This window comes from Scophthalmus maximus, chromosome 1, assembly GCF_022379125.1.
Source record: "Scophthalmus maximus strain ysfricsl-2021 chromosome 1, ASM2237912v1, whole genome shotgun sequence".
In the NCBI taxonomy this organism is placed as follows: Eukaryota; Metazoa; Chordata; class Actinopteri; order Pleuronectiformes; family Scophthalmidae; genus Scophthalmus; species Scophthalmus maximus.
Genome location: NC_061515.1, coordinates 6,413,202 through 6,439,455, shown reverse-complemented (window position 1 = coordinate 6,439,455; position 26,254 = coordinate 6,413,202). Strand labels below are relative to the sequence as shown.

General features: G+C 40.0%; 1 protein-coding gene across 2 annotated transcripts in view; it reads right to left on the bottom strand.

Moving 5' to 3' along the window:
• The window catches only part of LOC118312027 (CUB and sushi domain-containing protein 3-like), a 181,061-nt gene that overhangs the window by 79,470 nt on the left and 75,337 nt on the right, over positions 1–26,254 (bottom strand). For both annotated transcript variants that reach the window (XM_047335105.1, XM_035636285.2), the window contains exons 25-34: positions 25,985–26,111; positions 24,522–24,724; positions 22,830–23,021; positions 21,467–21,605; positions 19,849–20,036; positions 19,309–19,503; positions 16,834–16,950; positions 4,404–4,517; positions 3,742–3,837; positions 3,162–3,365 (exon numbers count right to left, since the gene is read on the bottom strand). In XM_047335105.1, the coding sequence (XP_047191061.1) occupies positions 3,162–3,365; positions 3,742–3,837; positions 4,404–4,517; positions 16,834–16,950; positions 19,309–19,503; positions 19,849–20,036; positions 21,467–21,605; positions 22,830–23,021; positions 24,522–24,724; positions 25,985–26,111 (1,575 nt within the window). The remainder of the gene's footprint in view (positions 1–3,161; positions 3,366–3,741; positions 3,838–4,403; positions 4,518–16,833; positions 16,951–19,308; positions 19,504–19,848; positions 20,037–21,466; positions 21,606–22,829; positions 23,022–24,521; positions 24,725–25,984; positions 26,112–26,254) is intronic.

The following is a 26,254-nucleotide window of genomic DNA, read 5'->3' as shown; positions in this document are numbered from 1 at the left end:
ATCATGACACTCATAAAAGTCTCCCCACCCCTCTCAATCTGCGGCAGGCTCTTATATCATTACCATAGGTAGACACGCCTGGGGACCACACACACCATGGATACTATTTTTCCAACATCTGATACCCTGGAACTTTTAATTAGAAATCCTTTAATCAGGAAATCTAAAATGTATCTTCATATAATGTCCGGTGTGTTTAACATCAAATACATGACTTAAATGTAATAATGCAACTATACATTTCTAAATGGCTTGTCATACTTGTTTTCAAAACAAATTTTGAAAAGGTTTGTCTAAAAGTCATTTTAGATTAAATGCACGTGTAGATAATACAATAAAAACTGACAGCATCTAAACCAGTTACAGCAATAATTTCTTATATCTCCGCGACAGCATCGTATTTTTCTTCTCCATTATAGCAGAGGAGAAATTCTTCACTCTAAATGCAAACTTTCCTAGAATCATAAAGCATCAAAGCTGACACCCCTGTCACTTTATGAAGGTTAGGTTGTTTCATGACAGAGTGTGAGGAAAACTATCGCAAACTTGTGCTCCTGAAATTATGAAGGCTATTCTAATTGGAAACTGAATGTGGAGAAAATGCTGTTGATCCCATACTTTCGGCAAATTGTGTTTCCGGAAGCCAAAATAAATGGCCCATATTAGACAGAAGCTCAAAGATTGCCATCTGTATGCAGTGGGTGGTGGAATTTATTTGATGTTGTACTAGAATTTGTAATTCTTTCTTCCTTGATCCCCCAAACAAAGAACTAAATAGACTGAGTCAGAAAGGACAGTAATTTCCAATTTCATTACAGTATCAGAGTGAAATCCTAAAAGTAGCATGACCTGAAAGTGTATGCTGATCTTGCTGCAGAGAGGCACTATGGCCTGGTCAAGTGAATCCCATAGTGTAGGCATACTTTGTATGAATCATGGCAATCTTTGAGCTCATGTAATACTGGGCAGTAATAATTTTCTATCATCAAAACTGATTTAAAATGTATGACATTCAGCAGTCTTTCTCTCAGCTGTGCAGGAAACACACTAAAAGAAAATTGTTGTAATCTATAACTATTTACCTTTACTTTTATTTTGACCTGTAAGAACCTTGTTAATTTCCACTAAAGGTGATATACAAATGTATAAAGAAATTCCATCATTTACACATGACACTAAAAAATGAAGGCCAGCTGTATTACTTCAATTTTTCAGAAGCTGACTGCAAAGTTCTTGAAGTCAAACTCCATCTGGAACCAGCAAAAACAAAAAGTCAACTGTTCTCCATGAACTCCATATACAGAGGCCAGCCAAACATTATGCACCCATTCAGCTGTGGCTAATTAAATCACGATAAAATGTTGTGTGAGCACAACTCAACACTGAAGCCTTAATTCAGCGGCTCTGTATTTGCGAAACAAAAGCAGAACAAATGTTGCATGACAAGGCGGGTCAGTCACAGCTGGACAAGGAGCTGGAAAGACATCTGCTGAAACACAGGTTCCTCACAGGAGAGCGGTGTCTGATACCGTCATATCTCATAAAGAGGGCTTGAGTAATTGAGCATAGTGTTTTTGTTGAAACTTCCATGAAAACCATATCCATTATTCTGGACGAGTACACTGCCGCTGGGGGAGATGCTGCAGCCAGATTCAATCTCCAGATAAAAATCACTATGTTTAAAATGGAACCGCACGTGCCACCGCTATTCCCTTACCACTTGGCAGTAAACTTGGATGAACCCTGGCTTGAAATCTCCTGCACTCGTCATTCAGAACTATTTACTGCCTTGCACAAGGCCTGACTTCAATACGTGTCTCCCTATTTCATCTGCGGTTGTCTCTGGAAGAGCAAGTGCTTGTCCTTCAACATGTGTATATGTTTGGTAACAGCGTGTGAAGACGAGACATGCAAATCTGTCCATGTGTGAAACTGTGCGGTGACTGTGTGTGTGTGTCTATGAGTTCTGTATTTATGAGGGTATATTCATGTGTGCATGCATGCCAAAAAAACATTTAGCTGGAGATTTTGTTCCCATTAGTAAATTAACCACATCTTTGCTTAGGCCGTTAAATGTTTGTGAAAATCTATGGCTCCTGCATGACAACCAGTTTCTTTTTTTTCTGGCAATGACAAATGAATCAGGTTCCTGTCTACCTGCCATTTTGACTCGTCAATATTTCATGTGGGGAAAAAATGACATCCACTGATATAACGATACCAAATTTGCTGTCTTCATCAACTTCCTCCATTGCTGTGATTGTAAGTGATTTCGGTACATAAAGTTGCAATAACAGATTTTCGCCCACTTTCTAGCATGCCATTGACGCATCATCACATTTTCAATTGATATGACAAACTTGTAAGCAGACAGGTGATTGGTTTGGAGCAGTTCGGAGCGACAATGTTGCTCAATTGAAGTCATGTTTCTGGACGTCAAGTGATTCCTTTCACACCGTCACATCGTTTTCACATTGTCATTTCATGCATTGTTATTATACAAAGTATGAAAAAGATTTAGCTTCCTGGAGGTAGGCCTTATTGCATGGGACTGTGCACATGAACTGAAGGGTATTATTAGATTGTTCTTGGTGTACATGATTGACTGCACATCCATTGGTCACAATGGTGTTTTTAATGCTTTTACACTCAGTGTATTAAATACACATTCTATTGCATGTCTATTGTGTTAAATTGCAAATTTAAAAAAACTTGTGAATATAGTTGGCTACAAATTAAGAGATATGGGCTAAGTTACCCAAAGATCTTAAGTTAAAGTAGGTGTTGCTGTAAGACATTGACTTTACACTGCTTTTTGTTTTCCCATCAATCTGGAAAGACACAAGAACTCAAATCCTTTATACCGAGGTAAAAAAATGTATGTGACTCGATGTTGTTTGTCCTTGCCTCTTTCTCCCTGTCTGAACTATCAAGACCAGAGATAGGTGGATGCATTGTAATGGGTGACAGACATTAGGGTAAGTAATGACTAAAAAAAGCAGATACCAAAAATTTTTCTCTTGCACCCGCTCCCTCTTTTAGTTTGTTTGTGTGTGTGTGTGTGTGTGTGTGTGTGTGTGTGTGTGTGTGTGTGTACGTTTGTGAGAGAGAGAGTGTGCATGCAGGGGATGAAGCAAAGGTAGGAGGATTAGGGTGCTTACCGACACATGTGGGCACAGTGCCGTTCCACTGGGCCAGGGTACTGGGCACGGCCTCACACCTGATGGCGTTGGATCCGTGCAGCGTGTAACCTGGATTGCATTCAAACAGAACCAACATACCGATGCCAAAGTCGTTCCCAATCCGCTTCCCAAACCGGGGCTCAGGGACCGAGCTACACTGACTGGCGCTTGTCCGGGGAACAGCTAGGGAGAGGAGGAAGTCAGCATGAGAGGAAGAAATACAAAGACTACGAGCGGTGTATGGGTGTGGTAGGCAGAAAGACAACCAGGAGAAGAGAGATGGCAAGGGCAAAAGAGGCAGAGAGAAATGGCGAAGCCCTTGTGAATCTCCTCGCACATCATTAGTCACTCTTGTCTGCTCTGCCACGATAGACTCTTTCACTCCACATCATCCTGCTCTGCTCAGCCATGTCCAGCCATGGCCAATGGCACTCTGCTGAACAGCCCTCTGTGATGAGAGCAAAGCTGAACTATCTTCTTTTTTTTTAAGGAAACACACTCAATTCCTACAAATAAGTTTCCACATCAAAATTCTGGAAACGCATCAGAAAAAGCTTACCTTGGTAAACAAAATGAAATCCTTTTGCCGTCTCGGTTCCATTTGTGGTAAACTTGAGCGTGATCTTGTTTCCTGAACTTAAAGGAAGTGTCTCGCCTAAAATATATAATCAAATCATCAACAAGACATTTTTAGATAAACAGGTTAACAAATGTCGAGAAATAACATGTTAACAAAAAACAACTACAAGCATTATACATAAAAACGCCCTTCCTGAATGTAAACTGACAAAAATGAAATAAAATGCTGTGTCTTATGCACTTTTCAATGGGATTTAAGTATTCAGTTTCATCGTTTCAGTCTACTCAAGTGGTGTGTGACTGCCGGTTTCCTTTTGATGTCTTAATTGGGATGTCAGGAGTTTATATAATTGCAATCAAAATGTATTATGTATTGTTTTGTTATACAGAATGTAAGAAGAAAGAAAAATCTTAATGATTGGTAGCATAAAACTGCTCAGATTTTTAGACTTAAGTTCTGTCAGAAGAAGCGCTGTTATTTGATTTGAATTGAGTGGAGAGATGGATGAGTTGTTTTGCCAGAGGTTAGTGCAAAATGCTGTATTGGACAAAACTACCACTGACACCTATGAACTTGTAACATGAATAAAATAAGACATTGGGTTTAAGGGTTGCACTGTTAACTGTTGTTGTTGTTTTTACCTGAATGTGATCCATATATGGAGGAGAGCAGGGCTGAATCTGTGGAGGATCCATCATAGATCTCGACCACATCACTGGTCAAAGTCTGGAAAACCACAAACTGCCCAAACAGGACTGCAAAAAAGGGGATATGGGGATAAAGAAAAGAGGAAAATAGAGGTACATTAAAACACATGATGGTGAATTTTGTTACAATTAAATATTATGTCAGCATTAAGCCAATGCACTGGGGAGTTTTATTGACACAGGAAGGCAATTATCAGGTAAGCTGGGGATAATTAAAATGACTACATATTTTTAATCTTTCAATCTTCCTGACTGCTGTTTTGAAAAAAAGCCAAAAGTGACACCTTGAACCAATAACACGTGACTCAATGTTGACAGGAATACTCTGTTTGCTTGAAAGGTCATGTGTGCGATCTAATCTGCATGTGTCTCTCCTCAGGGGACAAGGGCACCATGGACACATTTCTTTATAAAATAAGATTGGCAGAATTTATCCCATATGTCCAATTCATTTAAAAACACTTCTGGCCTACGATATAATGGTGGAACACTTGTTCACGGGGACAGTGAGTGGACAGTGTGTGAGGATGCAATGTAGAGCCTCAGTCGGTCCTGACTAACGAACCAATTCAATTCACATGTAGAGCGGAGACTTAGTTTCCATTATGACCCTTTTGTTTTGACTCAGTAGGTTCCACCGTAGCTTTTTCCCATTAAACACACCATCAATCAAGCCGTACAATACATACATTGTGTATTACAGGTGCAACGTTATGCACATTGGCATTCTTTACATGATGTGATGATGTCTTTATATTAAATCCAACACAAAACAGAAAAACAGCCATGTAATTTCATGACTTGCTGTAACTTTGCTGTGTGCGTGTGTGTGTGTACTTGTACAGATATCTTTGTGAGAACCATTCTGAGTCCTGATCTAATGGAGTGAGGACATTTTGGCCAGGGCTGTTTGAGGGTTAAGACTTGGTTTAAGGGTCAGGGTTAGAATTTAGTTTAGGTTGGGGCTACGCATTTAGTGGTGATGGTTGAGGCTATGGTAAGGGGCTAGGGAATGAGTGTCCTCACTACGATAGAAGTACAACATTCAGTGTTAAGAAACGGTAAAAATGGGTGGTGAAACAACAACTTTGACTGCGAGGGGTAGCTTTTTATAGGTCACTAATCCCTCAAGCTAAGTAGTATCTGCCTACCTACTGTTAGACCGTTCCGTGACATCTAACATGTGGGAAATAACCTTGACAAAACACAGTGTGCGACACTTAAAGTTAAGGTATAATCACATTTCACCCCTTTTTGCAGTCTGAAATATTGTCTCTATTATTTAAAGAAGGGGTGTGTCGCTGTCCGTATTCGATTGGCAGCAGCTGGCAGGCTGAGCTCTGGTTCCGCAGGAGAACAGGTAAACAATCTTATGCTGTACGCAACGAGCCAAGGGCAGACTGTGAGCGGTGGTAATGAAGAGTAAGGGCCACACCAGCGTCGGAACAGACCAAAGTGACATTCGGAGGTCTGATTACATTCTGTTTAATGTTCTGCAGCTGACCATATAATTATCTATCTAGCCAGCAAACTGCCATCATCAGGGCACTTTTCCTTTGCGAATACTCACTGGGTCACTTGTTGAACAAGCTAAATTGCAGGATAAGTCTCAGTTCATGTTTTATAAGTTAGATTAGAAGGAGACTCTCACAGGAAACCTGATCTAAGTCTGAGTGCCCATCTGCCTTTGATAGAACACTGACATGACTGAAAGAATTAATAATTCCCCAAATAAATAAATACACCGAAAAATAAAGCCCACTCTGCAGGTTCCTAGAAAAGCCACCAAAGCTGTATCACACTTTATGACCCGCATGGAGAAGGTATCTGGAATGATATGTCACATCAGATCTTCATTGTTTACCAAAAAATAAATAATTAAATCTTATCCCCAGTAAAAAAAAGCAGTGAACAAAATTGCTAAGAACTTATGATAATGAACAGACAATTATTTAAATATGGTCTTGAATTAATATTTCCAATTAAGCGTTCCTGATAACATCAATGTGTACACGCCCTTGAAAATAATCTGATCCTTCTCCAACCAAATTAACAGACATGCCCAACTGGATCACAATGGTGAGATTGCAGCCTCAATCACGCCCTCTCGTGTGAGTGCATGTTCCCACGAATATGAATTCCCAACCGCCTCATGGTTTTAATGATCCACTGAGTTGCGTGAGTCAGAGAGTTTGTTTAAACACACTGTCACAGCTCCGGTAAAGATTATATTACTGTGAAATGTCATTCCACTTTTCATTTTTGATAGGCGGGTTTTATCTGCTAAAACTTTAACACTATGTAGAGTGGGGTCCAAAAGTCTGAGACCATCTTGCCAATCACTTTGAGATATGAAGAATTCATCTCAAAGAATAATCTTGATTCTCTATCCGTTTTGTAAATGAACAGAAAATATATCAATGTTCTTTCTTTTCTTTTTTTTGGTTAACCTTTACCAAATTAACTAAAATTTGTACAAGTTGCAGTCAACACAACTGCGTTATATGTGTCATGATATAAAGTTTTAAAACTGGTACACAGACATGCAGGTTAACTATAATTGGGCCATGTTGTGAAGAGCCGACTTCAAATAGCTGAAAGTGCTAAATGAAAAGCAAGTAATGGCTGTTTTTCGCCCCGCAACAGCTTTCACCAATGGGGTAGCTACAGCCACATGCCTAAGGCAAAACACATACAAGAACCACCTGAAAAGGTCTTGAAAAAAAAAAAAAAAAAAGCGCTGCAACAGAGGCAACTGCTAAAGAAATTTTTTTTTTTTTTTTAAAAATGGCAGCATATGTTTGTCCTCCTGGCTATAAATTATGTAGCAGCTTCTCATCTCCACTTTGTAGAAGTACGGATCTCCTCTGGCATGCAGCCTCACAGAAAAACTGTTAAACCCACCACATAACCAAGAAAGACAAAAGAGAGAGAGAGAAAGAGAGAGAGAGAGAGAATGAGTGGCAGAGTAAGAAACAAATCTGAGAGACTAAATCCCCAACAGCTCCTGGAGGCAACGCTGCACCTTACATCCCGAGAGAAGGTGGTTTGGACTAACTGCTGAGCGACCGGCCAAAACCGCAGTAGTGAAGAAATGGTGTGGGCGAGAAGTAGGAAAAGTGCGGATGGATGTCACAATTTCTCTGTTTTTATAATAAGGGTGCCTTACTACTCAGTCTGTGTGAAATAAAACAGATGGAACACACACAGCAGCCAAAGACAAATGATAAACCAAAAAACTCTGACAAAGCAAAAAAGAAAAGAAAAAAAAAAAAAATCAAATGTGGACACGTACACACATATACACACAAAAATGTGTACTCACACAGAGCCGCACAGGGCGACCTGTTCCTTTATCTTTTGAGTAGTGAGAAGGCCTATGGCTGAACCAGAGCCTGAATAAGAGATGGTTTTACCCTTAGGGACAGCTTACTGCTGTGGTATTAGCATACCAACATCGTGCTATGTGGAATAGGCTGCACTCCCCCTTTGTGAACGTGAACGCGCGCGCACACACACACGCGCTCTAACACACTCACAAGCAGTGTCTCTCATTTCTTCCTCTAATCCAAAGCCAGCCATGCATGACTCCAATCTGCTCCCTTGCTGTAATCACGTCCCGATATTAAGTCAATAAATCATTGTAAACTCGTTACCCTAATTTATGCAGGACTATGATGGATCTTTTGTCCTCTGGGCCGAGTCGTGGTACTGTAGCGGAATGCACTTGGACAATGGACAACATTTTCATGCCCGTGTCTTCACCTTGAATTATCCCAAAGCAGTGTAGTCACTTTAATCGCATACCTCTTTGACTATTAGATTGTGATATTAGCACATTCCTGTACTTCGTGTCACTTTGCCTGTTGGACAATTATACCGCAAGAATGTACAATTACAGGTTGATCCTATACTTTCTTAGGATGGCAATTTTTTCTGGCTTTTGACGGCAGTCATTTTGAAAAGATGTGTGGTGGTGCTGTGATGTTTTCTATTTACCTGGGTGATTTCTGCCGTATATTAATGGAGCCAGGGGACTAATCAAATGCATCATGTGATTAAAGCAATCAAGTCCGTGCGATCATGCATTAAGAGTCATTTACAGAAATGAATGGGTTGTAAAAAGAGCACAGTCATATGCAGTTATCACTTTAAAATTAACTTTATATGATAACTAGCTTGGGTTAAATGAGAGACTTTCTTCAAAACAGCATGAATCCTTTCAGGAATGGATTCAGTAAGGTGATTGTCCCCAATACTTGGCTTATTCTGATTCACTATACACAGTTCCTGCAGATATTTACCAGTACATTCACACAGTAAAAAAATCCACTGCCAACATTCGACGGCGCTGTATTGGGCTGGGACCAGGAGAAAGTGCAGGGTAGTAAAGTAAATTAAAATCACTGTCATGTTCCTGGAGCCATTTTCGGATGATGCCCGCTTTGTGACAAGACTTGGTATCCTCCTGGAAATACCCGTTTCAAAAAAGTGTAGACGGCGGTGATGGATTGATGCACCTGGTCAGTAACAATTGCTAAGTATGCCGTGGTGTCCAAACGGCACTCAGATGGTATTAAGGGGAGTAATGTGTAAAGAAAACATCTCCACACCGTTACAATAAACAGCCTGTACAGAGCTGGCAAGATGATTCTACCATTCAGCGAACACTCCAGTTTCACTGTCCTTTAATTCTTTAATATTAGAAATAAATAAATAAAAGGTTTGCATTTTGTGTGTTTATAATATCATGTCTTGCCGTGATTTTTAAACACTAACCTATTACATGTTTATTCATTTTAAATGTCCGCTATACTCTCGCCTGGCTGCTCTTCCCCTCGGTTACCAACAGTCACGGAGCAGAGCTACAATCAGAGCCACAACCAATCGACGCCACAGAGTGATAGATAGAATTCTGCAGAAGACAGCGCGCAGCAGGTGTTTGTTCTTCTTCTAGAGAGAATACATGCAGTTCATTTCATGCCGTCTCCATAGTGGATTCAACAGACCTTTCAACATCAGCGGCAGCCAACTAGGTTGTTAATGAAAATGTGTCGACGGCACTCCCATTGGGCGGCCCCTCTCCCAGTCATCACATCAAACACGCCCTGTTTTAGATAAATGGTTGTGACTGGCCCGACCAGTTTCCGGACAGATGGTAATCGTTCTGAAGGGGAGTGGGGCCAGACCCATCTGTGAGAGTGAATAAATATGAGCTGCGGAACTGTTGCGGCAGCAAAGGTTGGCCTGGCAATACAGTATAGTGTGATGTGGGTTGTTCTAATGACCAATTTGTCTATATGACATTATTTCTTCCCCATACCTGTTTATAAAGGGAGCTAATGGCAAATCAGTGGCAATTTAGGATATTAATGACTGACTGTATATTCAACATAGTGGCCAGATTTCTGTCAACACATAAATGATATCTATTAAGAATGTGTCAGGTCACCTTGAAGATTGGATTTGGAGACTGGATCTAAATTCGGCTAAATGAGTATTACTTAAGAGCTAAGAAATATCAGATTACGTTTTAAAGGTTGGGCCTATAAAAAAGAAAATAAAATTCCAAGGGCTCCTCTATAACGAGGACACCAGAGCAACAGAGGCTGGAAATAGACAACATATCTGATTGGCTTAATACTTCCACGGCCCCTCCACTGTAAACTTTTGCTGTACTTTTCAGTTTTCATTTGGCTACTTTATCATCTCGGCTTTTTTGGATGGAGTGCTTTCCCTGTCAAAAACCAGGGGCGTATACTGCAGATAGGATCATTACAATACAGCAGGGAAGAGAAATGTCATAATCTTAGAAAGGCCCTTTCAGTCTCCCTCTCCTCGCTCTGCCACTTGATCTTTCAGAATGAATGAGCACAGTCCCCTGGATCACTTGTGTGTTTGTGTGTGTAGTTGATGATTTACCATAAAACTCATTTATGCCAGCCGGGCAAGAACTTCCACAATGCAAAACTGAGATCCAACACTGTGAATATTATCTGGCTCATACACATACAGGTTGCAAGAGAGACATACTGTTAAGTTATTTCTCTTTAAATGAGTTGTTATCGTGGAGTTGCCTGGTTGCTGTTTAACAAATGATGATCACCGTGTTTAAATGCTTATGAATTGATGTCTCTCTAAACATCCGTGTTGGACCTAAAAGAGCTATGGGTAATTGTTAGGGGTCCCCTTTGAACTGCACATTTTAGTGCCTGTGGTAATAATATTTATCTGTTTCTTTGTTGCTATTTAACATGGACAAACCAATCTGCTGCTGGACTGCCTTCGGTTATGTCTATCAGCAGCACTACCTGCACTCACAGAAATAGGGGCTCAGAGATTATCATTGTCACTTCACTATAAGACATATTCATGTTTTATTTTTTCTATCATGCAGTCAATAAACAAACGTGTCTATTTGTATTGCATATTATATTAACAAAGTATATTACTACTATTTGTCTGACTATTAAAGTATATAAAACCGTCACCTTTATGGCAGCAAACGTTATGGAGCATGAAAACATTCTGCACAGTCCACTGTATTAAGCAGTTTATCTGAAAACACCTTCATGTGACCAGATTCAAGGAGAATACTTGTTCATGCCATGTGACACCGTCATGCCTAAACGCAGGATTTGTGATTACAGAGGAGCGGCAGCATTCAACTTCTTTACGTTTTATTCCGGTTTGGCTAAAACCCGACAAAGCATGCCAGCACACCAATGTTCTGTGGTGACGAATCATATAGGTGGAATATTTTTCTTAACTAGAGTGTTACTAAATTGTTGTTGGTCATTTAGGATACATGGCATGGTGGGAAAAAGAAGTTTGCAATCACCCAGGTGAGCCATCATGGGGCCATGTGCTGAAAAGCAATTGCTCAGGACACCACTTTAATGCAAGGCTATTTTTGCCCACAGCCATTGCATTAGATACAGTGCATGTCCCTTGAGGCAAAATATGCACAAAGTGCAGATAAGGTGTTAAAGGTGCACACAGCTCAGGCAACAGCAAAAAAAAAGGTAAGAAAAATGGCAGCATATGTTTTCTCCTACCGACTATGAATTATGGAGGAGCCACCTGTCATCTTTGCTCTGTGGCAGCACCGGCCTTCTGAGATTCTGGGCTGTGACAGCATACACAAGCCTCATTTACAGAAACCAGAGGGATTGTATGACAGCACAGACGCATATATTTTTAATGAGCCATTATCACAGTGACATTGCATCAGCCCTTTTGGCAGGTACAGTGTGGCTGCACCTTGGCAAAAGCTGCATTCAGTCCATTAAGCTTCCATCTTGGACAAAAACTCCCCTCTGTTGAAATAAAGCTGCAAGTATTGTCCATTTCAAGAGAGCGGTGGACGAGGATATGCAACTAGCTTATTTACATCCAGCTCTCTTTTTTGGGGGGCTCGCTTTGACAGCGTTCGTAGCTTTTGACTTTTGAAAGAGCATACAGTAGTTGCAGTGTTCTTCAGGAGCGTATCTCACAAACTATCACGAGCCATTGCACTGGCGCAATGGGCACTCAGAATGTCAGGTTGTCAAAGAAAATCATTTAAGTTAGTGTTATACAAACTCAAATGTGACAGACAGACGCTCTTATTAAACTGTACATCCGAAATGTAAGCATCTGTGGGGTCCCATAGATAAAATTCCATTCACATCACAGGGGGGGAGTAAAGTTCATAGTTCACATTAGGTTCATCACTTTGAGAGTCCAGTATTTACTGTAGACTGACGCAGTGACAAGGTAATGGTTTTTGTGTGGGATGTAGTTAGTCATGTACTAGGATGGCCCCAGGCACAATCTTACTCTCCAGCGAACATCTCTGATGAGTCAACAATAAGCCCCCGGGTCAACGTTATTGTGATCACACTCAGCAGCGCTCATTTTCTCTCTCCCTCTTCTCGCATTCCCTGTCTCGCTCATTAGAACTCTAATAATCACACTATCCATCCGACTTGTTCTCTTGGAGACGTTCACATTCCGCTCAGAACTGTGTGCCTCGTTCTCGTAGTTCAAATCGCCCCCTTTACCTATGGCAGTTTCCACAGTCTCTATCTGGCTCATTCATTTTCTGTCCATCTTGTTACAGCCGAGGTTTATTACTGCAATCTGTCAGTGCTCCTGTCTCGCCTCCCGACACCGTCTGTGGCAACCATTATGCATATGTTGGTGTAAGTATCATACAGACATATACACAAACTATAAAATGCAACATTTGTAAAGTTAACCAAATGTGGAAAAAAATTAATGCTATAAATACCTAAAAAAGAACTTGCTAAAAATCAGGTCAGGAGTTAGAGGCATATATAGTGATACTACTGCAGAGTGTGCAAGAAAAGCCTTACAGGTTAGACTTAAAAGTAAATGGCTTCTGACAATCATCTCAGGTTTTAAGAGATTTTTTCAAAGGTTATCTACAAAGTTAATGATCTTTGGAGTGAATGTTGCTACTTATCACTTTCAATATTTCAGGCATGACCCAATTCAAAGCAAAACAGCACATGCCACATTTCAAAAGAAAAAAAGAAAAGAAAAAAAAATATATATATAAAATAAATATTGTTGATGTTCGTGCTAATTAGAAGAATTTGGCTCACCTCTGAAGCCTTGAAGGAGGCTGCACCAAACAATCACATATTCTGGACTTAAAAAAACACTTTACAAACTGTAAAATATATATATTTATAAATATAATGTCATCGCTCTTTCATCCAATCAATTGAAAACTGTGTTGCTGGCGACCCTGGGAGACGCAGAGTTGACTTTTTTGTCATCGATGTTCACGCACATCACATTATCACTTTGATAATGGGGTGACATTGAGTTTGTAAATAGAACCCATTAACCCCCCATCAGGCTCTTTTTTGTAAGACTGCTACAAACGACAGGCACATTTTGAATGTGCTTAAAACATAGTTACAGGTTAAACCTAAAGCAAAGTTTGGCATCTTTGTCATGTGTGTAATTTTTCCTGTGTACTAGTGCACGCAATGTGGTTCTGAACATTCAGACAAGTTTATGTTACTTAATACCATATCCTACTGGAAGTACAGGACAAAAAGTTATACGCCAGCCACTGAAGTTGTAACTTGGTGTAAACAAGTGAATTCCTGTGGGGTACTGTACTTCCGTGTGTTTATAAGCAGTGCCCAAGGCTAAGGTTGAGTGTCATGAATAATTCATCTCTGTAAAAAAGAAGCTCAGTTATTGTTTGAAATATGACTACAACCATTATTTCTGACAGAATGATTAAACATTAAAGGGCAGGACAAATGCACATTGTACTTTAATGACATCTGAATGCTGCAAAGTAAAACAAGCTCTGCACAGAGCACCAGTGTTGAGGTTCCGAAAATGATGGCTAGCAAATTAATGTAGAGCCATTTTAACAGACCATGCACACGGTGTGCTTTTAGCTCTGGTTTTATCATCATTTTTATGTTCATCCACTGCGATATAGTTCATAAATGTCAATATTAACATGTAATGTATGCACATGGTTGCGAGTAGAAACCAGGTATACAAATTGTAAATTTGTGTCATGTAGGACCAGAAAAATCTTTGCAAAAAGGCGATGTCTGTGTGACTGAGGTGAGAGAAACATTTCAGGCAGAATTGTACTAGATTACACTGCAGCGCATTATGATGTTCTGGATGGATGTTTATTATATGCATACATGCATAAGGTGGCATGGAAAAACGGAGTCCAAAGGAAAACAGACAGACGGATGCAGCTTTTCCCAGGATTGGTTCGGTCAGTGAAACGGTAACCATGACAGCCTGGGTAAGTACAGTGAATCTACAAAACCTGTACTATGATACAACTGAACAAAATTTCTGCCAGGACATGTAACATCCAACACGTGTATCACTTCTTAAACAATTTCTGTGCCATCACAATCCTCTGCAGTGACAACCTCTCAGAGGATCTCAGCAAAACAAAAATGTAGCTGATCATTTCATTAGCAGTAGCCCTATTCGTGTGCATGCAAAAGTCTTGTAATTAGAATTTTTTTTTTTTTAGATTCTATGTAGATAATGGCTTACACTGCAGGGCTTGACAGCAACAGCTGCCCCGGGCAAAAAGATCTAAACCACTGTCAACACGGTTTGACAACACGACGACTACAGAAGAAAGGTGAAATTCTTCAACTTGGTGCAGAAGGAAAATGAGAGGGATGCTTTTACGTTTATTTACTCTTCACCACTCGGCCAGTGACTGAAGCAACAAGACAGCCAAATGTGTTGAAAACATCACTTACTGGCTCACACTCACACAACTGGCAAAGCTCAAAATTAAAGGGAGATTTTTCACTTCCTGTGATAATCTCATCATCTGTGAGAGAACTGCCAAGATCTAGGAACATGGCGATATTGCACACTGTAACACAAAATCAGGTTATCCTATCATCATTTCCTCAGATATGGACAACATGTTCCAGTCCTGTTGCAAATCCGTCCAACATGTTTGGGGTACGAGTGATAAAAGTATAGATCTGATCAGGCTTACAGGAGATAATTATTTTTCCTACTGTTTCAACTGCAGTATACTTGAGGCAACTCGGTACCATGCAATTAAAAACATATGTTTTTCAAATTAATTTTTGCTTTTAATTATTAGTTACACTAATCAGCTACATTTCAGTGAAATCCATTTTTATAATGATCATCAATTTAAACTTGAGCTTTTATGCTGGCTACCAACAGCTAATGGCTGGTTGCAAGCCTGGTAACCATCCGTCAAACATAATGACAGGCTGCACTGGCACTAACTCCATCAAACATCCTATAAATAATCATCAAGGACACATTACATAATCATCTTAAATATATTGTTTCCCACTCTGAACCAGCTAAGTTTTTTTTTTTTTGACAACACTAACATGATAACATTTAGAAACATTTTAAATACATATATCTATAACAGGTCAAGTAAGTCAAAATAAAAATGATTAAATGTGTCTAAAAGTGGTGCTCATTTTCAAAATGCTGTACTGTATATCAAGCCAGTGGCCAGTTTTCTAATAGCACATACATGAGCTCAGTTTTTGTTGATTGTCTTACAGCAAAAACTAAGCAGCTTGTTTTACACACATTACTAAAGAAATATGAGGCACATCGTTTAGATAATTCAAGAATTATTGCAACATCATATCTAGGATTTTTTCTGCTCTTCCCAAGTGAATCCCCATTGCTTTGTTCGATCCTATTATACATTTGCCTCAAGCCACCCATTCTTCAGAGGGACTTTCCAAACGCCTCAGAGTCTGCAGTCCCTGGAATAAATTCACAGGCCCAGTTGGGAAAGTTGCCTGGCGACTTCAACACTCTATTAAGTCTCTGCAGGCAGTTTCAGCAAAGCTAAATTTACATATAATATTTATTGTTTTTAAAAACAACAACCTGCGGGTTCCTGGGCTTCGTGAGCAGTGGGAAAAGCCAATACAGGACTTAAACTGTCATGTTGGATCATCAGGGCTTTACAGTACAAACATCCCTGCCTACGATTTCAGCAGCTCTTCGTGGCTAACATGGAATATTGAGGTGAAGCGCATCAAGGTCTTCGAGAGATCTTTGTTGAATTATGTATATACAGAGCCCCTTGGATAAACCGAGGAGCTCTGCATTTGCCTGCGCCGCCTATTCCCCACAGCCCTCCACCACTTGACCTTACTCTCCATTAACTACAGTACAGAGCATTTTTCATGTCAACACAATCAATTTCTGTTTGCCTTGATCCGTTGCTGCTTCCACACCTCCTTCTAAAGGCCAAATACTTCAATTCTTCTGGTTGTGTTTTAACCCAACCAAGAGAGAGGGAATCAGTCCCAACAGAATGTGGATATGGAAGTCTAACATTTTGTATTGATTAACTGTGAATCCATCAGACACACCACTGGGACCAATAGTAGTGGTCATCACTGACCTTTGACTATTCATTGTGCAACCATTGACTCCATATTATGCCAGTTCCATTACAAAATATGAAGCAAGTACGGAATATAAGAATTGAAATATAAATCTTGCGGCAAACAAGTGTTTAAACAGAGTGTCCAAAGCAGTAACCATCAAATATACCAATCCAAACATATAAAATTGCAATGAATGAAACGCAGATTAAGTGCAACTGGGAAATGATTTAAACAAGTATGAATGTTTTGTTTAGTGGTGCACTGTCTTCTTTTATCTTTCATCATTACCATTAACTGAAAACACACAGAGGCAATTATCTCTATTAGGCTCCTCCCCTCACATTATGTTTCATGCACAACTATTTTTGGACACCTACACACATTCTATTTTGGCAACTGCAACTCTCTGCATCTGTAAAATTGCTTGAAACGCTTACCAAAGTCCCCGGGGACGAAGATGTCATAGACACAGCTCTGGCCTCTGGTGTAATTATGAGGATAGTTTGGGGACAGCACAGTTCCCTCTGAGCCTGTGAAGTGACCTCCGCAGGGAGCTGCAGGGGCAGGAAGAGAAGCACAGAGAAACACAGTTAACAAAATGTGAAATGCGACCAGCTTACAATACCTGGGGAAATAAGGCAATACAATACAATCAGCAAATCCATTCTAAACTGGCACAAGTGCAAAGGTAAGCAGTTCATACCCTTAAAATTAGACAGTCACCTTTGAACTTTCAGTTGCTGACAATGTAACGTTGGCCAGCATACGGAAATAATTTGACATTTGAGAAATAATTTGGGGACATTTTTAAAAGGAAAGTGAAATGTTATTCGACTGAAAAGGAAGCCTGCCTTGTGTTTACAGGGTTAAAACCCAAAAGGGAAACAAAACAACAAGGAGAAGTACTTCCAAATCCAGAAAAACACCATCAATCAACAAAACACATCATCACAAAAAGTACCACATGCCTGTGATTTTAATCAGACTGTATGGCCTAGCGGCGTGTTTTCAGAAACTTTTGATTCAACTCTTCAGCCAAAGCAGGCTTTCTGTCAGCAGACAGTGTACATAGAAAAACCCAGATGCTCTTGGTTTGAAGTTGGAAGATAATTATTTACAGTCTTAATTGATTAGAACATTAGAAAATACCATCCCACTTAATCTAGTATGCAATAATACAGTTTGTGCTGCCAAAAGCCACAGTGAAGACCCCAACCACAACAGCTGGGTAACCAAACACCTGCCTAGCTCCCAAAAAAATGATAGCTTGTACCTCACAAACTTAGATATTCATTATTCAAGAAGTGGTCTGTCCTGCACCTGCGTTTCATCCCTGAGTGCAATCTTGAGCTGTTACCTAAATACCTAATTTGCCAAGAGACCTTCAAACGCACTCGGCTCGGACCACCGAGACCGAGCCACCCGGGGGGGGAGCCTCGAGTGTAAAACAAACACACACTCATTTGTTGGAGCGACGCGTCACCAGCTGCGCTGAATCCCACGTGACCCACTCAACGCACGTGTCACTGCTGTTTGAGTGGTCAGCACAGGAGAAGATGAATCAAAGCAAGCAGAGGTGCTGATGTAAAAGATTGAATGTGGAAATGGATCAGTCATTTATCCGTCTGTTTTGTTGTAAGGAGAAGTGGGCTCATTGCAAAGCCATTTTGTATGACAGATGATTAGGAATAACCTTAATGCCCAGGGGGGGAAAAAGAGTTAGCACTTAAGTCTGTTTATGGGATATATATGAATGTCATTATTTGACCTTTATTTATAAAGAGCTTAGATTATCTCCAAATGCAAAATCGACGAATAAAAAAAATGTTTTGTATAATTTGAGGTTATACTGTATGCAATCTTAATAAAAATGCGAGATTGCAGGATTTCAGAAATTGAGTAAGGTTTCAATGTTTTTAGATTTTTTTTTTTTTAATATACTAAATGACAAGTATTCCGAAGGAGGCTTCGGTAAAGCAGATCACTCCGGGGCTGCTCAGTGAAGTTACATGGGTAGAAGTAATGAATAGTTCCCTGGTGGGGGGGTGCCCCCGTTCCCCACTGCTGAAATTGAGAGCAGAGTTCTTATTCAACCTGGGATGATTATACACTTCAATGGTATTAAAAATGGTGTCATGCTACTAGAGGGAGGAGGCACTGGGAAGTTCCTCACATCTTTTCTCACTTCTATCCTTGACACTGATCACTGTGATGCTGCACAGCTCTATGAAATGCCCACACTTTAGATGTGGCTGAGAATTACAAACAACATTACCTGTCATATTATGTCTTTTACAATACTCTATAAATCTATATAATGGCTTATTTTTAACTAGTTTACTGTATGTCAACACTTGTTAGAATGTCAATATTGCTTAGATGAACTGAAACTGCATGTTTTATTTGGATTCACTTTATTGGATCCATGGGTTGGTCAATTAATGTTTTGAATTTTGATATGCACATGGACATTCTATTGCTATCCATTTGTTGTTGATTTATACTAGTCTGAGTAGACTGATCGGGTTCTGCTTGTTGAAACCGTACTTTAAATCTGAGTGTGTTTTGCAGAGAAGGAAAATTTAAACTTTCAAGCTTCTTACATGCAGTTCCTCTTTTGGAGGTGTCAGCAAAAGAATACTGCACCAGACTAGATAACCTGGATTGTTTTAACACACCACACATGGTCTCTGACATTAACTGCACTGATCTAAGTCATCCACATCTGCAATACAATTGTCCCCTCTGAGTTTACATCCCCTGCAAACTGCAAGAGAAGCGTGCATCCCACTTCGACTTGTTTCTACACAGCATCCTTCTGGTATCACACGGTATCAAATATTGACCAACTAGCTGGAGTGCAGTTATCTCCCACTCAGGTGTTCTGTTATTGTCAGCGTGTTGCCTCTTACCTTGACAGCTTGGTTTGGCTCTGTCCCACTCTGGTCGCTTGCTGTTGCCCATGACACACGTCAGAGTGGAGTAACCCTGCAGTAGATAGCCAGCCTCGCAGTGAAATGTCACCATAGATCCCAGCTTGTAGTCTGTACCCATTCTAGTGCCATTCATCACATTCCCTGGATCAAAACACGCCTCCCGCAGTTTTGCTGCCAATCAGAAGAACAATGCTTTCAGAACAGCGACAGCTGTATAAAGAGAAATGGGTTTCTAATTCAGCAGAAATAAGTCAATACTTCTACAAGCTACAAAGGTGTTTAACCACTTCAACTGTTTAAAAAAAAGACATGGTATACATGAATCAGAGGTTATTCTCACAGCTGGCATCAAAGTTGGAAAAAGTAATTGTGTAGCATACATACATACAGTATCACACTTCAAAGACCTTTTCTAATTCATTTATATATGTATCGAACAAAATCCCCTGCTGTTATACATAAACATATTCTTTGAAAATGCATAAAGAATCCTACTTGCACAGGCCTTCAGAGTACCTTTGTATTCCAAATGAAAGCCGGTGTAGCTCACAGAGCCGTCGCTACGAAATGCCAAGTACATGAAGTTGGAAGTGCTCTCAATCTTCTCAGGAAGTTTACTGTCTTGGAAACTGCCAATCAGATGGGCACTGCTGTCTGGCCCATCATAGATATACAAGAAATCATAGTTTGGCTCAATGCTGAAGCTGTGACAAGTAAAAGAAACAGACAAATGAGAGATAAAACGGTTATTATTTTGCGCAGTCTTAACCACCAGATTGTACAGATTGTATGAGAGATTTAGAATGCATTAGGGTTTCAAAATTAGAGTGTGCATCGCAGTGCTAGGAGTGAGTCATGCCAAGCGATTTGTTTTTGCATCTCCAGACAAAGAGATACAAAAAGATATCTCCCCGAAGAGGTGAGAAGAGATTAAATTGTTGTGACATTGCGGTGGCACAAAATCTTCCCAGACGGCACTGGCAATGCAGTGTGAAAAGATCGCTTCAATTGTAGCGCTGTATATCAAATCACGAGCTGCAGTGAAAGAGGAGCGCATTTGTTTTCAAAATAATGAGCGCGGTTTATGACAAAAATGTAAATAGCTTGGAGATAATTGCATTTGAGTTGGATCAAGGCAACTCCAATTTGAAATCATAACTCCATCCTTTCATTTTGGCATTCCCAAGGGAGAAAGCAGCATTATGCTAACTGCATGAGATGTTTGTCTTGAAGGACAAAGTTGGAAAAAAACAAAAAAAACGTTCTCTCCTTTGCCTCAAGAAAGGGGAGCGTGGGTGGGAGTGCAGCAAGAGCCCGTGTACCTGTGCTTCTTCTCTAGCCCTCCATGACACGAATCAAAATAACACTGAAAAGTCAAGAGAAGACTATGACCATGAAATGTACCCTGGGGCCAATCAGTGAGTTTTATCTGACAGTATTGCCGTTACATGCTTGGATTGCAATTAATAATTCAAGCTTGTTGTCTGTGAATCATTGAGGCTAGGAAATGCGCTGCGCTCAGAACACAGTTCTACCTGCAGTTTGTACATTGGTCATCCAGAAATCCTGATTCACCACACTCCCGCAGAGTGGCAGGAATACCTGCCCTCTGGGTGTTTGTAGAGGCTCTGCTGCTTCGCCTCTATCTCCCACCACACCTGGGCTCAAACTCAGCTTCTCCGCTTATCACACATGGCCAACTTTGCTCAATACTATGGTGTTATACCTGGTTCCACTGCAGAAAACAAGCAATTCCACAGCGCAGCCTGAGCTGCCGTGCATCCACTGAGAACTGAGTCCATTCTGTTTCAGCTAGGTTACAAACAAGGCAAAGCTTCATCTTGTGAGCCACTGGACCATGTGCTTGAGGCACAACACTTCCTTTACAGTCCCCCAGCGGGTTTTTTTTATCAGATCCACTGTTCATATTCACCATAAGCCTTAAATTCCAGAATTTGCATTATCAATTAATTATTAATAATTGTTCTAAATAACTGAAACTCATGTGCTTTGCGATGCTGCGTGCTTATGGTAATTTTAGCCCGTTTTTTTCTTTTCACATTTAGGTTTCTTATGCTTTACTTTTTGACTAAAAGCAGCTGAACAAAGCGGACATGCCAGCCTCTCATATTACCTGATAAACGCCAAGGAGATGACATAGTCTGAGTGTACAGCAATAAGCCAGTCACAGTCTTTGCTGTGTGGGTAGGGGTTGGGGTAGTTAGGAGAGAGGATGAATCCTGAAGATCCAGTCACATTCCCACCACAGGGTGCTTGAAAGATAAAAAAACAAAAGAAGAGTTGATGAGAACGATGCATATATGAGCGATTTTTTTCTGACATTTTCTTACCCTTTCCCAATTAGATTCTGTTGTAGCCTCTAAAGAGTTTTATTCAGTGTTCAACAGGTCAGCTCAACACGGAAAAAAATGCTTTGATTTTTTTTTGTTGCATTTGATAAACAAGGAGAACAAATATGCAGTTGAACTATGAATTATTCAAGCAACAACATGCATCCCCGCTTCTCGGAATAGACTTGGTTTTTAAAGTTATTAAACTTTTAACAACACTTTGTTCCAGTATATAACTGTATTTCAATGGGACTGAAAATTCTGGCAGATACTGTATCACATATGAAACTGGCCAGATATTTAGACAATTTAATTATCAACCACTGAATATGGAAATGTCTGAATTTTTTGGTATGGATTCTGTTTGTGAATTTTTTAAATGACATCTTTGCCGCCTGAGAATATCACAGGATATTCTTTGTATTTAACTCTTAATGTCTTATAAAAAGCTTCCTTGTCATTTGTGAGTTTGATGAATGAAGTAACAGCTGTCAGTTGTCAGTGTTAGCACCGAACTGATGAGTGTGCTGCTCTTGTTTAGTGTGATAGCAAATTAGTATAAGGACATTTACATCAAAGGTCTGACTCAAACAGACTTGCTCCTGGTGGTATTACGTTATGCTCAGTAGCGTGATCTTGTAATTGCATTGCAAGACCTACAAATTCCTAGCGCTTCCCAGCCCAAGAAAAAAAGAAAAAAAAGAAAAAGACACTCGCTTAGACCAGTTGGCAGCAGCTCAAAAACATCTAGGTTTCTTTGGACCTACTTAGTGTAATTATTTCTAATTGCATTGTTAAGTAATTAGCTGTTAAGCTCTAATACGGCAATGTGTTGGGAGACTTTAGAGTACTCAGCCTTTGACTGGCTACAGAAGTAGATTTGTCCACATAAGGGTTGGCAAAAACTCAAACACAGCTGAAGAGTCTTGTTTATCCTCCACATATTTTTAAGACATCAGTGAGGGAGAATTATAGCATCGGCTGCAGCCAGTTAATAGAAAAACTCCCTTTCTCCCTCTTCCTCTTACCATCATTCTGATCCCCAATACTTCCTTCTCTCCTCTCTCCTTCAATCCATATACCTGTATCTCCTCCACACATTCCCTCTTCTCTCTCTCTAGCTCACACCATCTCTCTCTCTCTCACCAATGCAGGCTGGAGGGCTGGGTTGCCAGTAGTATCTATTTTCCACTTGGATGCAGGTGATTCTGCTCTCGCCCTGCAATTCATATCCCGGATCACAGGAGAAGGTCACCGAGTCACCAGGCTCCCGCCCTTCTCCGTTGCGACTGCCATTCATGGGAATACCTGGATCTCTGCAGGCTGTCGCAAGCGAACCTGAAGGGCAAGCGCACACACGTGTGACTCACACATACATAGAAACGCATGCGTATGAAATGTGAAGGGAATCAATAAACACAAGAGAGCACACATACACACACACGATATCATATCACATGGTAGACAGCTGTCAAGCTGAAACCGTGGCTCAAACAGAGTTACAGCACAAAGCAGATTACTAACTGATATCAGTCAAAATGCTGCCATGTTCTCCTAATCTGTTTTCCTAAACCGCAGCTGTGCAGCAGCCCAGAGCCGCGAGAATGATCTGGTAATATCTGATGGATTCTTCAAATACTCCCATCTTCACAGAATTTATTGAGAAACATAACAAAGTTAACTATATTGAAGCTTTGTGGATTGTTGTTGTTTTTTTCTGAATAAAAAAGACATCTAGAAAAAATAAATGAAATAAAAATAATATAAAACACAAAAGAGGCTACGGTAATCATGTTGTATATGATGTGATTAATGGATGTCATGCGCAGCACAATATATTTGATTATCAGATTTTTATTTTTTTTAAAGATTTTAAAAATAATCAGTGAATGATATTTAACGTTTGCGAAACAAGGGATCCCAATGATCCACATTTTAATAAAGAAACACTTAACCTCAATTCTACATAGATGGTGAACATAAGTGTAACTTCATAACCAGGATTTGATGGTTACCATCACAAGCCAATCATTGAAAGACGTCTGCAGGAGTTTCAACTGACACAACCAGATTCAACATTTGGCACGTCTGTTTTGTAGCTGTTGCAGACATTTCCACATGTACATGAGGTCTAAACTAAGAATATAAATATATTTTATGGATATTTTCAAAGGAAATGATTGGGCCCAGCAAGACTACTGCTGGCCAATACCACCAGCCTGAGGCAAAGAGGGTGTCTAAGTACAGTATGCTTCTCCAGAATTGATTACAGCTTCAAACACATGCAGTGAATCCTGTGTCATTGATTTTTACATTAGGCTACCATGACTGTGTACTGAAGAGAATGAAAACATTAACAAATCTTTCATACACGAGGTGTTAAGGAACTGCTACACCTCTAGGTTCTTGGTGTTGAAGCTACTCATCACGAGAGCATGTAGATTGCATTAGTATTACAAAAGCAAACGTTGGTGAACGGTCAAATGTGACATATACAGGACTTTCACTGTATAGTGAGAGATCCACATGACAAGAAGGTGAACAACATTAAATCCTACTATCCTTCAGTTTGATGAACATCCTCATTAGAAATCAACAAAGTATGAAGCTTCAATAATGCTCATTACATCATGCAAGACACATGCCTATTATGAACTGTGTTGACAGCACTAGTGTGATGATAATTCATAAACATGTTTGGTACCATATTAAGTGGCATTAAAAATTATATGAGTAACGTTATACTATAGACCAGATGTTTTTCAACTTTTTAGAGTGATTCTCACAAAGAGCAAAGACCATCTACAATACGTCAACTTCTCAGAAGGAAATACTCACTGGAGAAGTCAATGGCAAAACCAGACTTGGTGATGTAAAAGTCAGTTTCAAACTGAATCGTGACAACGTTGAGAGTGGAGTGGATTCCTTCCGGCAGCAGTGAACCGCTAACCTCCTTCAGAGACATCTCGTTCTCAGGAGGGCCGTCCCACACCTTCAGGATGTCGTGGGATGCCTCAGTGTCAAATGCAAGAAACTGTAGACTGGGAGACATGAAAACAGGAGATTTTTACGCTGAAGCCAAGTCTGTTCCTAACGCGAACATACAGTGTGATCAGTGAGACTGTGATGCATTCAGCTTAAGAGACAGTTTATTGAATAAATACAACAAAAACAAATGTCCCCAAGATTGCAGGCAAAATGGGATGAGCTCTATCTATAAACAGTGTTTCCATGCTTTTGGGCAATTCAGTTAAGATCTTCTACAATCAATCCATTTCTGTCAAAGTAAGAAATACAAGAGAAATACTTATCTGCAGTCTCATCAAGAGATGGCCTGAAGCAGCTTCTGTCTTAATGGAATCCTACCATGTTTACTTCAACCTCTACTCCAAAACAGGTTTTAATTTACAATAAAACTAGATGCTCTCAACCAAAAGAAATGCTTCCATGTCCCAGGAAAATTCCCCTGGGTGCTGTCAGTGTCTACAAAGTCCCTCTCCCAGTCATTGTTAATGTAGATGCTGCAGGCTGTTTCTCTTGATGACATCTAGATTTAGAGAGGAACTCTTCATGTTTAAAATTTTAACTGAACCCGACTTGAGTGAAAAATATTTTTAGGTTGTTCTCATCTTCAAGTCTTTTGTAGTCAGGTCAAGTAAGGATGACCTCAGTTAATTAAGGATGTATTTTAAGTGGCAGACAAACAAGCGACTTTAATCCAATACACTCGTTTTCTTAAATCTGTGAATATTTCCTCACGGTCCGCTAGCTGTTGGTTCTGATTTTTTTTGTAAATCGAAAAACAACAAAAATGGTGCAGACAGCACCACACAACACTGCGTGTGCAGTTTGTAAACATCACTCGCCGACACATTAAGAGAGACGCGCTGACGAACATCGCTTATGACTCAGGGCTTTTGGCCTAGTGGTTAGCGCCATGGTCCCGTAAGTGCAGTAAAATCACCAACAACAACAAAGAGAGAGACAAGCTTTCTCTCTTGCTGCCCCTTTAAATCAACATCCTTCAGTTCAGTTCAGTTCAAGGCAAGTTGCTTCTGTTTAAACTGCAGTCTCTCAATATCGTCAATCAAATTCCATTTAGTTTTACCACACAATCCACTGTTGTTGATTTAAATTTACTCCTAATATATTAGTTTCTTTAGAAGAATAATAATCTTGGGTGCCAACTTTGTTTTTTAAGTCTCGTTACAAAAAGTTACACATGAAAATGGCAAACCATATTTCATTTTTACTGGACAGTTTATGCACAAATGTTGACAAATTTTGAAAACTTGAGATACCTGACAATGTTGCCGGAGTTGACCTCAATTGTCCAGGTGCACCTCAGGTTGTTGTCGTAGGGGAAGGGATACCCAGGAGAGAGGATCCGCCCTGTAGACTCACCCTTGAAACTGCCACCACACTCCGCTGTATGCACACGCACGAATTACAGAACAAAATTCAAACTCACAAAACAGATGCAATGCAGACACATGCACAAACGTGAATGTGATGAAACCAAGTACCAAAAAAATTATAATTTAAAAAATGCTGCCAGAGTCCAAGCTCAC